Source organism: Lynx rufus, unplaced genomic scaffold (genome assembly GCF_022079265.1).
Source record: "Lynx rufus isolate CCGP_SWC_20201006 ecotype Redwood Valley unplaced genomic scaffold, mLynRuf1.p SCAF_15, whole genome shotgun sequence".
In the NCBI taxonomy this organism is placed as follows: domain Eukaryota; kingdom Metazoa; phylum Chordata; class Mammalia; order Carnivora; family Felidae; genus Lynx; species Lynx rufus.
The window spans coordinates 56,905,962-56,920,288 of NW_025814829.1; the positions used below are offsets into that span (position 1 = coordinate 56,905,962).

Genomic DNA, 14,327 nt, shown 5'->3' on the forward strand with positions numbered 1-14,327 from the left:
ATACTATCTTACAAAATGAACAAAACCCATATTTTAACTACAATAGCATCTGTTTGAGTACAGCCTCTCCTCAGTGTTCAAACATGATAAGGTACTCATTAAAAATCACATCTGCAGCACGAATTTTACTTTTTAATCATATAACCTAAAGGGTATAATAAACAAATTTAATATTCAAAATAATAAAGGGTTCAACTGTACCTCACGAATTCATAAAAGTGTGAGTAAAAATCCACATCCTCGCATTCTCCCCAGAGAATAAGAGCCATGTATCTCCAACAACTATACTATTACCTCTTTGGAAGTGGAAGGTAAAAGGAAAAGTACTCAAAAATTTAGCTGCACAATTCTTAATGGTGTAGAGCCAACACCACCTTTCAAAAGTGGTATTAACTCATCGGCATCTCTACTAGAAACAAGAAAGGGGGTTGCAAGCAAAATAAATTAGTTCTACAAGATGTTAGTAGCACTGGCACTAAAAACACAAACCCAGAGAAACTGGATGGAGAGCAACACTCTGGATGGAAGTGCGTGCACAGCTACCTGAGGATTTCACTCCTTGGACAATCTGTACAAATCGAATAAAAGCTACACTTTTGCTATCGAGTTGAAACACAGACACGAAATTCCAGCTGTTAAAGATAATCCATTTAGAACCAACCTGGCTATCTCTTCTCGATGAGCAGTCCAATCTCGGATGTAGTCTTCCTGTTCTTTTATCCGGTGCTTGAAGGAAGAACTAGTAGGCATTGCTGACCCAGAGCTCTGCAACCGAGTGGTTTTCAGGGCTGGAGAAGTACGTAGACGAGTATGTTTAGGGGAATTACGGTTTGATCCAAATTCATCTTCTGAGGTGGAAGCATAATCAGTAGGAAAGCGCCTCCATCTTGAATTTACTAAATTAGTTTAATTATTAAAAAAAGAATTATTATGTTACCTTTTAAAGGAGATAAAAATCATGATTTCAAAAACACCATGAGACACACACAGCACAACTTTCAATAACTGACATACACATACCTCACGAAAATAAGTCTACTACTCCTTAAAGATAGAAACAATATACTTCGGTGAATTAAAAACAATGAGGAATTAAAAACAATCGAAAGACCACGTTTTCCATAGTATGGTGAATAAAACATTCAGATGAAAAATTCACTAATGATAAACAACTAAGCAAGCTCTATCCATAAATGTTTAACTTGGGTACTTTATCATTGCAAATAGTTCTCATTCGAGTGACGATATGGATTTTTGTTTTAGAAAACGACAGTAACAACAACAACAGAAATAAGGGAAAAGATTTCCTCATGCCACATGGACTTGCAACATGGATATGGTAAACCCTCTTTTCCCAACATACAAATGTGCATAATTCCTGCTGTGGAAATTATGCTTTTATGGCAGAAAAAAAACATTACCTCTGTCATTCAACATCCTGTTATGCTATGATTGGAAAAAATCTTTTACATGGTAAAAACACAACAAAGCATCTTCAGTACAACTCGCGGCTGCTTTGACACTGAAAGCATACAGTGAAATTAGACAATGGCGTAAGACCTACAAGGAGCGAAGCTCTACAAAGCTATTCTCACAACCACTGACATTTAAGGCACAGGAGATACTGTGAATATTCACAGTAAAGAAAGTGGCAACCACTTTCGTGTTTGAGGTTAGGAAAGACATTTAAAAGATGGTGTTGTTGACATATCTGAAAAATCAGAAGACAAATTAATTTCACTAGTACTGTTAATGCGAGAACCAAACACACAAATAATTTGTGAGGCATATACAGAGGTCAAAAACAGGGCAATGATGGCTGATTTACAGCAAGCTTCACAAGGGCAGGAATCTACTACTGCATACCTAGGACTCTGCAGAGTGTCTGGCTAGCAAATGTGTAATATTTTTGAAAAAGTAAGTGAATTCCTAGCTACTGGCCATTTGCTTTTCTCAAATTAGGGAAAACCTAGTGAAAAGCAGATGTTTTTGGTGGGTACAGGGACAAAAACTTAGCACCTGCTATACGAATTCCAGTTGCTATTAATATCAGAAGAGTTTTGTTTTTCTTTCTTTCTCTCTCTCTCTCCTTCTTTTAAAACAGAAACTGACCCGAGGCTGCATCGTGGTGAAGTCTGGAATTCCTTCATCCTACCTCACTAGGATTTTATGCACTCATGTCCTTTCCTCCCCAAACCCCATTTTTGTCTGGGATTCTGTAAGTCTCAGGTGGCTGTCAGACAAAACTGACTCGTATATATTGCCAAAGAGTTGGTTTAAGAAGCAGAGAAATCTGTAATCAGGAATACGCCCTAAGTCAGAGCCTACCCATTTGGCCTGATTCACACTCCCCTTTGAAGCTCCTGGAGCTTGGAACAAGATTCATGGGTACAAGAAGATAAGCAGAAACTCCACGGCTTTTTGTAAAAGTGTAGGCAAACACATGTATAGAACTCTAGGTAATTATTCATAGTGCCTTTTGAAGGTGGTAGTCAGTACTGTTCCTGGTTTTACCAAGATCATTCATTAACATAAAACTACTTTTACCATAGTGGAAAATTACTAAATTTTAGACATCTGAAAAATCCTATGAATTGAACTGACCCTAAGACTTGAAAACAATTTTAGAAAAAGTTTAGGAATAAGAGCAAAACACTAAAAATATTGCAAAATAGCTATATTTTAACAAAGGCATTTCACTAAGCGTTAGATGTTTATTTGTTTTGGTACCTTAGAATATTATTCGTAGAAAACAAGTTCAGAAATAATAAAAAGATCATTTGTTAGACTGAATTTCCTGATTTTTGATTTGGGAACTATGGAAACCATACTTACAACGGAAAATTGTTTGGAGTGAAAACAAAACCACTAGCAAAGAGTTTCAATCAACTGTAGGAGATGGTAAACTAAGTAGGTATGATGGAGCTCAGTTAGTTAACTCAGAGGTAACTTAGAAAGAATAGCATCAATGCCTGGTATATTTCAAGAGTGGGACAATACAGGAGGGCAGAATGGGAAACTGAGAACCAAGTGCTGATTGTCAGTTGACAGTCAGGTGTCAGTAAGTAGAGTTACGTTAGAAATAACTTTTAATAGTTACAGTCTCAAGATCAGAAAATAATTACATATTTGAGGAATAAAAGAGAAAAATTTCTTTTTCAAATGACATTCATAAAGCTCCCACTTAGTTTTACAGGTCTACTTTACTATCTGGTAAGAATAGTGAAGTTCAGTAATATCTTGACAAAGAAAAGCAACCATAAGGACAGAGCATATTTTTCAAAACTGAAAGGTAACATTTTTAGGTCTGTTCTGTTAAAATTGAGGGCAAAATGAGAGAGAGAAAAAAAAATAGGGTACAGCAGAGGAATGAAAATAGGATTAATAACTCTTCAACTGATTAAGGGTTATCTTTACCACTGGAAAACTTATCCTCCAGGGCGTGCTAGGAAGCAGGGCTCAGTTATGTCTGGACACCACTCTGTTCATGTAACAGTGAAGAGTAGATCACTACTCGGGGGCCAAGAGACCAGGAAAGGGGATTTCATGCCAGGACCTGTTATTTCTCAAAGAACTTCTTTCAATATCTTTTGCTTTCTTAATCTTTGCTTCTAAACTACAGCAGCAACACAGTTTATCTGAAAAAAAAAAAAAAATCCCTACCATCTGCTAGTTGTTGCAGAGTAAACTTAAAGTTCAAATGGTTTTAACTTTTGCTAATGCCTACTTATTTTATTTATTATTTTGAGAGAGAATGAGCAAGTAAGCAGGGGAGGGAAGGGGCAGAGAGAAGGAGAGGGAGAGAGAATCCCAAGCAGGCTCCACACGGTCAACACAGAGCCCGACGAGGGGCTCCATCTCATGATCATGAGATCATGACCTGAGTCAGAATCAACAGTTAGAAGCTTAACTGACTGAGCCACCCAGATACCCCAGAAAATCTTTATTTAAAAAAAAAACAAAACAAAAAACAATTCCAGTTAGGCTAATTCTTTATAAAACAGCCTCAATTTCTCACAGGATGGTAATTTTTGTGATTTCTACCCATCAAGAAAAATGTTACTTCTTCTTCTTGAATTTTATTTTGTTTGGGTAAAATTCTATAAAGAATTAAATTTAATTGTATAGCATTAGGCTTATTTAATATACTGGTATAAAAAGGCATTTCTGATAAATCATTAAATTGAACATTGATATAGAAGCTATTTCAAATGCCAATCCCTAAAAGGCTCCTTGGTCGGTGAAGGGCTGTATAGGACATAGATTAAAATCAGCTCTAAGATCAGCTTAATTAATTTTACAGCTAACCTGAAAATTATTTTAGTTATGAAATTATGCAGCACTTCCTCTTGTGGAAATAATCAACTACTATATTCACTATGGAAACATACCATCCAGAATTTAAAAAGGGAGAAAGAGTTCTTAGCATTATTCATTTGTGAATGCTCAGATTTCTCTTACTGTTAACCAAAGCTTTGTTGGCCTTAAAACGCAATCACAACTACAGACTTAACAAACACATTTCAGGAAACAAACACTGCATTTTCACACTTTCTATCACAATATCTTTGTGGGAAACGAAACCACAAACATATTTTACACGTATGTTTATAAGCACGTAGCAATAAGATCATTTGGGGAAAAGATCCCTGACAATGTGCTATATTGCTCTTTGACCTGGAGGAAGAAAGAACTGAAGCCATGCATGCCTAACATTTCATTCCTACCATCTATAAAGTTTGAGGTTTAGAATAAAAATGAGAAATCAGTCTAAAAAAAATTCTAATGATGTTAAAATGATGCTATTTTTTAGAATGTGCACCTAAAACATAATGCAAACCAACTGCTTTATTTTGATAACTCCACACACTTAGTTTTAAAAGCATCTTATCAAAATAAATCTGGATATTTTACTGTAACTTGATGTTGAAGGATCACTGAAGGAACTGGGGTGGGGACAGTGGGGACTAAACTTTCCTAAAAGCAAATTACATCAGAATTAAAGAAGCATAAAAGAACTTTTACTCTGTTTTCCAATCAGATATTTCCATTCTTATGTTTTTATCATATACATTTCTTTGAAAAACTTTTTAAGACATGGCCTAAAATATGAAATTTGAAACATCACAGAATTATTTTCACATATGCCAATCTGGACATATCACAGGCTCTGGGTTCAGATATTTCTAAATCCTTTAAAGTTTACGTTGATACAACACTGACCAGTACGATTTTACATTCTTTTCAATTGTATTTCAAAAGCTAAGACTTTTTATTTTCTTTTTCCATTCAAGATATTATAATTTTCTTAAATAGAAATGTCATGACATCAAAGACACCCCAAGTAGCCACTAGTCCAAAAAAGTGTCTGTTTTTCTTACTGCTGTCTTATTACCTACCCAATGTAACTGTTTTAATACCTTATCACTGACTAAAAGATCCTAGCTTTGTCCTTCCAGATAAGATGTAATAAGATATAAGTGTGCATCTTGAGAGAATGTGCATCAACAATCCTGGATCACAAGGTGGAACACAGAACATGAACTCAGTAAATCAGGATTACACAGATTACAGTGCACAATATATCAAATACACAGTACAGTGGCCTTGTATATACTCCTGAAAATAATCCAGTAGATTCCAGCCATCCCCTGGCAGCTTGCAAGCAAGCAGATAAAGACTATTTCTGAGAGCCAGACTAGACGTGGAAGAAGCCAGAGGCTGGGAAGGAAAAGGCCTTGACTTCTTCTTCTGCCATAGCTGTGTGAACAGGGCACATGATTTCATATCTTGCCCTTAGTTACCTGAAGTGAATAACCCTTCCAGCCTTTGAATGCCATGGTTTGAATTATTTAATACACTGCTGTTATGTATGAAGAAGGTCCACATCACATACCTCAATTTATCCTAGGGGATTTCATTAAACTGAATTCAAGGTACTTTTTGCATACAGAAAACTGCATGTTTATCAAGTTCTGGATTCAAGGCAGAAAACAAAGTTTATCTTTAGACATGGCATCTTATAGTGGTTTTTTAGACGTGCTTAAGTAATGGTACTTGGCCAGCATCTCACGTAAGCCCCTCCTGTTATGCACTGAGGAGCAGAACCACAGCACTCGTGTTAAGGACCAGACGACCAGTACAGAAGGAACTGTTCCACGCTACTCGGGGACACACAGCTTGCGTTACGGCTCACGGTAAGACAGGAGAAAAGTGTTAACACTTCTCTTGTGCTAAACAGAGACGGGTGAGCAAACAGTCAACGTGGCAGAAGAGACCTGATCGCGCTACGCGTCAGAATGCAGCACAAAGGAAATGTGAATTGAGAGGTAGGGCCATAAGGAACGACAGGAAAACGATAGGTAAACATAAACCAGAAGACAGCAGTCAGTTTTAAAACACCTGCAAAAACTGCATGAACCACCAGTGAAAGCCTGAAGCGCAGAAGCAAGGAAGATGGCGCTAATAAGGGAATCACTGTCCATTCTTTTGGAATCGTGATTGTATGTTACCTATCTTCAGCCTACGACCGTTCCTACCGCAGTTCTGACCATGATCACCACAGCCACTGACCGGGAGGGAGGGAGATGTGAGTGCAGGGGAGGCAAGCAGCAGTGGGAAGGAGAGAGGAGGAATAAAAAGTGAAAAAATAAAATAAGGAGCATTGTTCGGGGTCCTGTAGGCTACAGAGAGGTAGATTCCAAACTACGAACATAGGACTGCAGACCAACCTTCCCCTCACTCTCCCCCCAAGACTCAGCTCACTTGGATGCTTGCTGACAAGAAATTTTTAAGTCTTTTAACAGCAGGCTTCCCCACACTGGCCCTTCCAGCCACACCCAGGGGTGAGGCCGATTATGAAGTAATGATACCGTGCTCACAGGAGACATACAAGTATCTGGGTCACATCTCTGGCCATGCACATACTCTCACTGGCTGCAGCTCTGAATACGAAGGTACAGACAAATATACTAGAGGCAGTTAAATTCCGTGGGGAGGAAGTAACTTTTGGAACTGTTACATTCGATGACTGCTAATTACTGTAGCTCAATGATAGCACAGGGCTTCAGGAGATAATGCTCACAACCAGTTACATGTCTATAGCCCAGTGTGACCCATATGTGCTTAGTGATTATCTCACGGATCCATCTTCTTCCACTGAAATAAACCATGGATTAGTCTTCACCTGCCCCAACCACAAACAGATTGAACCTTAAAAAGTATATGAGGGGCGCCTGGGTGGCTCAGTCGGTTAAGCGTCCGACTTCGGCTCGGGTCATGATCTCGCGGTCCGTGAGTTCGAGCCCCGCGTTGGGCTCTGTGCTGACCGCTCAGAGCCTGGAGCCTGTTTCAGATTCTGTGTCTCCCTCTCTCTCTCACCCTCCCCCGTTCATGCTCTGTCTCTCTCTGTCTCAAAAATAAATAAACATTAAAAAAAAAAATTAAAAAAAAAAGTATATGAGACATTTCTAACTAAATGGGAAAGAAAGGGTAAAGCGGCAATTATTTCACTTAGTCCTGAAAGGAATAATAAAAGGTATACTGCTTTTCTTCAGGTTAAGGGCTTTGAATCACGTGAGGATATTTAAGAATCAGCCACACACTTTTAGCAGTTCAATGTTATTCCTATTATTTAAACCAGATACCATTCCTCCTCTAATTCTGACACACGGGTCCAGATGCCTCGCCAAGCAGGCAACTAAAACTCCTAAATAGGTTCCATATACTTCTAATTTTGAAATCACTATTTTGCCCTAGGTCATTAACTGGAAGGGTGTGTAATGTCTGAATTTTCCATTTACTAAGCTAACAAAAATAATTTTTATAGGAGAAAATACCCTCTTATAGCATAACCTCTCTGTTGAATATTTTTAGAAGTAATACTAGACACTTATTTAAAACAAAAAGAAAGAAAGAAAGGAGTCCCAAAACATAAAAGAAATATGCTAATATTATAAAAAGTCTGGATCCAATTACCTGAAGGAGAGCCATGTGCTGAGGTCATACTTTTGACCTTGGAGTCTGATAGTCGAGAGATACTGTTAGCTCTAATTCTAGGAGAAAATTTATCTGAAGGTACTAGTCTGGCTCCGCTTCTAATGATGGCCTCTGCAGTCCGTGACGAGGCACTACCTCTAGAGATGGTTGCTTCAGAGTCACTGCGAGCCGACAGTGAGCCAAGCCTTGTTCGACGGGGCTGAGCCAATAAATCAATCCGAGAGATGTTACGCCTTCCTGTGGGGGGCTTGGACGTGGAACTGGTGGTGGACACTTCAGAGGCAACAGATGCTTTGTCAGCATCAGCCAGTTCACTGTCGGACACTTCGCCAAGCCGTGCTCTGCGCAAGAGGGAAGTCCTGGTGGGTCGTGGCCGCGGAAGAGTGGTTGACTTACTGGATGATCCAGGTGTGACGGGAGAAGTCTTAGATTTAGCCACTTTGCCTCCTTCCAGTTTGGAATGTGCATGCTCATCAGTTGAGGTAAGTGGAGTCCTTCCATGAGGTTTACAAGAGTAAGTTTCCTGATCAGAGGACATGATATCAGAGATCGCAGAATGAGGTACACTAGAGGTCTGGTCGTCGTCTGTTAGGTCTACAGAAGGCTGTCTTATTCTTCCACTGGACTGTACAAATTTACGACCATCTGCTCTTGAACCTACATCTGTGGAACGACTTTTTGTTTTCTTCTCAATTTTCTCCCTACCACCTGAAGAGGACGATTTTGTGACATCTTTGGAAGGAGAACCTGTGGAACATCTGTCTTTATACAGACTAGTGAAACTCTTTCGCTTTTGGGTTGACTTTCTTTCAGTCTCTCCAGTAACCAGACTGATTGTACTAGCTGTGTCCACATCAGATTCTGGTGAAATAGAGTTGTCTCTATTATAACTGGGAGTATCTGGGCCTTCATCAGTTTTATTATCTTCACGCAGTTTGGCTTCTAGAAAAGCCATGACCGCTTCTGTGTCTTTTAGAATAAGGGTTGTGTCCATACTAGAATCAGTATCCATAGAGTCACTTCTTTCTCGTATTCTGCTGGCAGCTGTCAACGCTAAAGAAGGGGGTGTAGATGATGTCTGCTTATTTATGTGGGGGATAAGTTCTATGGGTATGTTTGGGCTAGGTTTTTCTATAGTGAAGCTTCCTTGTCGCACTAAGGACTTGGAGGATTCCTTCTTGTCTCCGCCCTTTGAAGACTGACCTTTCAGAACCTCCTCAGCTTTTCTTCGCTTGCCCTCATTTTGTATCACCCTTTCTCCTTTGCTTGTAGAGTGTCCTGGAATTTTTTCTTGAGGTTGTGACTCCTGTTTAAAAGATTCCTCCCGGCACCTATCTATCTGACCCGAAACATTTTTTGAAGAAGACAACTTGGTAGGCGTCCACTGCGCCTGTTCTTTCTGTTCTTGTTGCTGAATTTTAGCTAATGTTTGCTTCACCAAAGAAGTTTCCTTATCAGTTTCACTTTTGTCCTTCCCAGAAGAGCTGCCCAAGTGAAGCAAGGTTTTATTGTCTCCGCCAGTTTTAACAGCCTCACCATTCACTGCCCTGTTCATCTTGCTCAGGGCTCTGTCGGCATCCTGTTTATCTTTCTGGTATACCTGTGTGGGTGCTTCTTTCTCCTGAAGTTCTGTGTCTTGTTTTTCTCCTATCTCTGACCTCTGTGTTATAATCTTGGACTTTTCTTCACTGGGAAGCTGAGGAAGGGTGCGTCTCCTCCTCTCTCCCTGACTGACCAAGGACGTTGCTGAGCCAGTACTTCTCATTGAAATGCCAGATTCACTGATGTCTGTATCTATAAAATAAAACCACAAAGAATAAATGTGTTAGGGCAAAAAGGTACAAATACAGAGTATCCTATTAATTAGATTTTGCCGTGTAAGTTAAGAAATGGCTTCATGTGCAAGAAAACTCTGAATAAACATACCAACATGGTAACAGAGTAGTTTCAAAAGCAAGTACGGTGTCAAGACATAAAACAGGCAGATTACTAACAGGGGAGTCAAGAAAGGCAGTTTTAGGAGATGAAAACTGGGGTCATCTGATCTTACTCCTACATCCGCTGCTCTCTTTTTCTTTCAATGTATTTTACGGCAGGGAAGGTCACTGTGTTCATTTTTGCTTTTGTGGTGTATTCCACCCATGAAATTTTGCTCAAGAAGCTGTTTTACAGAATTGCACAGAGAAGGCCTAAATAAACACTTCCAATTATATAAGAATAATATATTTAGCTTTTAATGCGCACTGCTATCTATCTGAAAGAATGACAAGTTTGGATTTCCTAAGTAAAACGGAAAATGCAAACCTTTATTAGGTTTTCCAAAAAAAAAAAAATTAACACCAATTAAAAGAATTTTAAAAAATGTAAATGTGAAACAAGATCACAGGACTTGTCATAATTTTAAACACTGAGGGATTTTTAAATTATGGTCTTCTGGCATATTAACACCTCATATACAAATACATGATCACTCTCTCTTTTTACAATTAAGTAGAAGCCAAAGAGAAAATACATACTTTGATGTTTCCACGTTAGAGAAATTGAGAATGCGTCAGGACATTTCTGACAAAGGGAAATATAAATTAACATATAAAGCATTCTAATCTTTGGGAGATAAGCGGAGACAAGATACTAAGACATAGCTTCTGTCTTTTTTCCCCTTATAATGCTGAAAGTTTAACATTTAAATTTCACAGCAATGTAATGGTATGATGCAGGAAAATAGCTACTAAACTTACTGATTCAACTTTAGCAATTATTGTTAAGTTACCGTATTATGTCTCGGCTCCTTGATACTACTTGAAGCGCTAAAATGTAAGAACCGTTTCATCTTTTTTTATTTTTCTAGCATTTCTCACACTGTCCTGCTCCTAACACACATAAGATGAATGTTTAACAAGAATATGTTAAGATTTAAGTGGATTTATCAGCTAAATAATTTAGAATATGATGAAATAGGAGCACCTGGGTGGCTCAGTCGCTTGAGCATCCGACTTTGGCTCAGGTCATGATCTCACGGTTCGTGAGTTTGAGCCCCGCATCAGGCTCTGTGCTGACAGCTCAGAGTCTGGCGCCTGCTTCTGATCCTGTGTCTCCCTCCCTGCCCCTCCCCGGCTTGCGCTCTGCCTCTCAAAAATAAAAAAAAACATTAAAAAAAAAAAGAATATGATAAAACAGAAATGAGATAATGAGGGCCAGGCAGTTTGTTTTATTTTGTAACAAGGGTAGAATTTTGCCTTCTACAGCTAATGCTTACTAATTTTATAATGGGTTCTTTGGTAAGTTTATCTAGCCCCTCTGACCCTCTCTGTTTCGGTGCCTTGTTTCCCCGAAAAGTGACCAGTTTATGTTAATCAATCTGCAGATCATTCAGTCTTTGATTTTTGGGAATACTATCAATTACTTCTAACTTCTATAGTAAGTAAATGATATACCTTTTCTAGTACCCTGCTCAAATCCTTGCTGAGTAATGTTTACAAAATTCCTAAACCAGATTTTTGGGGTGCCATAAGCCAGGGGCAAAATAAATTTTCATTTGTTTTCAACAATAACAAAATTAAGAATACACATAAAAAGTCACATGCAAATTCTCCTTGAGGGTTTTTAAATTAAGAATGTAATTAACTGAATCTAAAGTAAAATCATTAGGCATAAAATTTCATTTTTGTTTTAAGGAAACTTAGTTCACAGAAGGTAATAAAAATCACATTACACAGACTTGCAAAGGATACATTAAGTAAATTAAGTGTGTATTCTTTTTTATTGAACTGTATTGAATGTTTTTTAAATGCACAAAGTAGCATTTAAATATTTGTTGTATTAATGATATTAATGAATGCTGTAATTTAGAACTGTAATTTAGAAAATTTAAAATTTTCATTTTTACATGTCATATATAAAAATACATATATATATATATATTTCATCTACAAATTACCTCTCATCTTCAGTTAGGGTTTTATTTTAATGATACCTGCATTATTAGTGCAAATAAAATCATATATGTAAAATAAGTACGAGAATATGTGATTTGTTTATTTAGGTTTAATTTACTTCTCACTACATAGATTTAGCTTGTTTTTTACAAAGCTGATTCACAAAAAAGAGACCAAGAGGAAGAAAATACCATTCTCTAAAGGAACAGGTGCAGATAATTCCATCATCCTTTCTTCTTGATCATGTCTTGTGTGGTTTGCAGCCAAACTAGCCCACTGTGAAACCCAGCGTTTGTTTCCTGATGAAGATGTGCCTTCCTAAAGGAGGAAAATAAGGGAACGAAATAGCCTATTTAGACAAGAGAGAATTCTATTTAGTTACATTATCTTGTCATAAGAAGCCGTATTTAAAACTCACATTGCTATATTATCATTTATTAAATGTCCTCAGATATAGAATGAAAAGTCTCTAGGTACCCCTTTTAACTACATCTTATCATTACTGTAAACGTAGTATAATTTTCTCTACTTATTAAATACTAACGATGGCACTAAAATAAATGCTTGGAGCTTAACATTTTCTGTGGCTGGATACACGTGGGTGTGTCACCAGGGCCTCACGGCTACCACACTGAGGCTGGCTCTGCTTCTGTCTCTGGAGCAGGAGTCTAAAGATCTATTCCTAAGTTGTTCTCTGGCCCTCTACGTGATTCTAGGACGCGGACTGGTTCCAGAGTCTCAAGGAACATTACATCTGCCAGGTCGTGTCTTCAAGGATTTCAAAAACAAACCCAAAGCTCTAGACTTCTTTTTACAACACTTCGCTGTTTCCAGAAGAAGCTAGAAATCACTCAGCCTTTAGTCTGAGCCTAGACCTGCACATGTCTAGATCTGGCCTTAAGGCAAGTACTCTCTGAACTTTCATAGTCAAATGTGAAATGGAATTCAATTCATGAAATGGCTCTACAGACTTATGGCCATAGAATGGTAACTTGAGGGCAATCCAGGCAAGACCTAGGGAGTACAGAAAAAAAATTATGTTCCCTCACAAAAAAAATAAGTCAAATCTTAATTTTGAGACTGGAATGACAACTAAGGAATGGAAGGCTATCACCAAAACTGTATTACAAATGATTCAAAACACTATCTTAAGTATCAGATTTACAGGCTAAAAACTGATGAATATTTCAAACAGGCTACAGATAACGACTTCCACAATAGGTTAAAGCAGTAAGTATACAGTGACTTGCACACAATGAAGCCTAAGGCTTCCAAAACCTGCTGGATCCTTGAAGTCCCTTTCAAGACTCTACTAACTGCTCATGCTTCTCAGCAGGAAGCAAGTACCAGAGCCCCTCCCACCTTCACTGACACACACACTTATGTTCTGTGAAGAGGTTCTCATGCCCTGTGTCGGAGATTCTCTCCAAGGCAGGTACATACTGGGCTATATATCAATTTCACTTGGGATGGGTTGAGGGGATGGGGAAGGGAAGAGGGAGTCTTATATAAAAGTTCATGGTCACCAGAACCATTCCTGGTAATCAGAACACCAGAACACTGCCTCGCATAAGTGTCACTTGTTTTCAGTAAGTAAATTAAGCATCTTATGAAACGGAAACCAGAATTACAGTTCTGTAAGATCAAGGAAGGAAACAGAACACTAAAATGCAAGAAATGCTTTAACAGCTTTCAGGAATAGGCACGCCATAAAGGGACGATTTTAACATTAATAAACGGATAGGTGGATTTCCCTGTCTACAGAAATATTCTATTTATGTTTCTGACAAAGGTAACATTTCATTTGTGATTGTTTTATTTGCCATTTGTATAAATTAACTCATTTCTGGAGAGGTGGTGTAGCATACTGAGTAAGAGAATGAATTAAGAAAACAGGGCTGCTTACGGTTCACATTCTGGCTCCACAAGGTGCTAGTTTTATGACCTTGGTCTACATATTTCAGTTTCCACATTTGTAAAATGGCACGAGAAAGTTCCTACTGGATGTTAGCTCTGATTGAATACATTACAATGAATTAATACTTCTCAGTTACATATTTTTTTTTACATTTATTTTTGACATATCACTGGAATGAAGTTTCTAGTATCACTTCCAATAAGGGAATAACCATTTGTTGAGGGCACAGATCCCAGGCAATTCCTATGCTGAGTGCTTTACATACTTCACTGAACTCCCTGTAAGTAGGTTTGATCAAAAATCCCAACTGCACGGACGATGAAACTGCAGCTAAGAGAGGGGAAGTGACCGACGACACAAGGGCACTTGGACAAATGTGGCAATTCTGGGACCTGAGCTCAGGTCTTCGTAGCTCTACTGCACCCATGCTGACTCCTGAAGCTTACTAACCAAGCCATCCTTGACTAACTTCAGGT

General features: G+C 38.3%; 1 protein-coding gene across 9 annotated transcripts in view; it reads right to left on the reverse strand.

Moving 5' to 3' along the window:
* Positions 1 to 14,327, reverse strand: part of CEP170 (centrosomal protein 170) — a 125,742-nt gene that overhangs the window by 21,303 nt on the left and 90,112 nt on the right. For 7 of the 9 annotated variants that reach the window (XM_047077087.1, XM_047077088.1, XM_047077084.1 and 4 more), the window contains 3 exons: positions 12,125 to 12,251; positions 7,978 to 9,792; positions 662 to 896 (listed from right to left, as the gene is read on the reverse strand). In XM_047077087.1, coding sequence (XP_046933043.1) covers positions 662 to 896; positions 7,978 to 9,792; positions 12,125 to 12,251 — 2,177 coding nt within the window. The remainder of the gene's footprint in view (positions 1 to 661; positions 897 to 7,977; positions 9,793 to 12,124; positions 12,252 to 14,327) is intronic. The other 2 variants (XM_047077090.1, XM_047077086.1) reach the window with 1 other exon arrangement.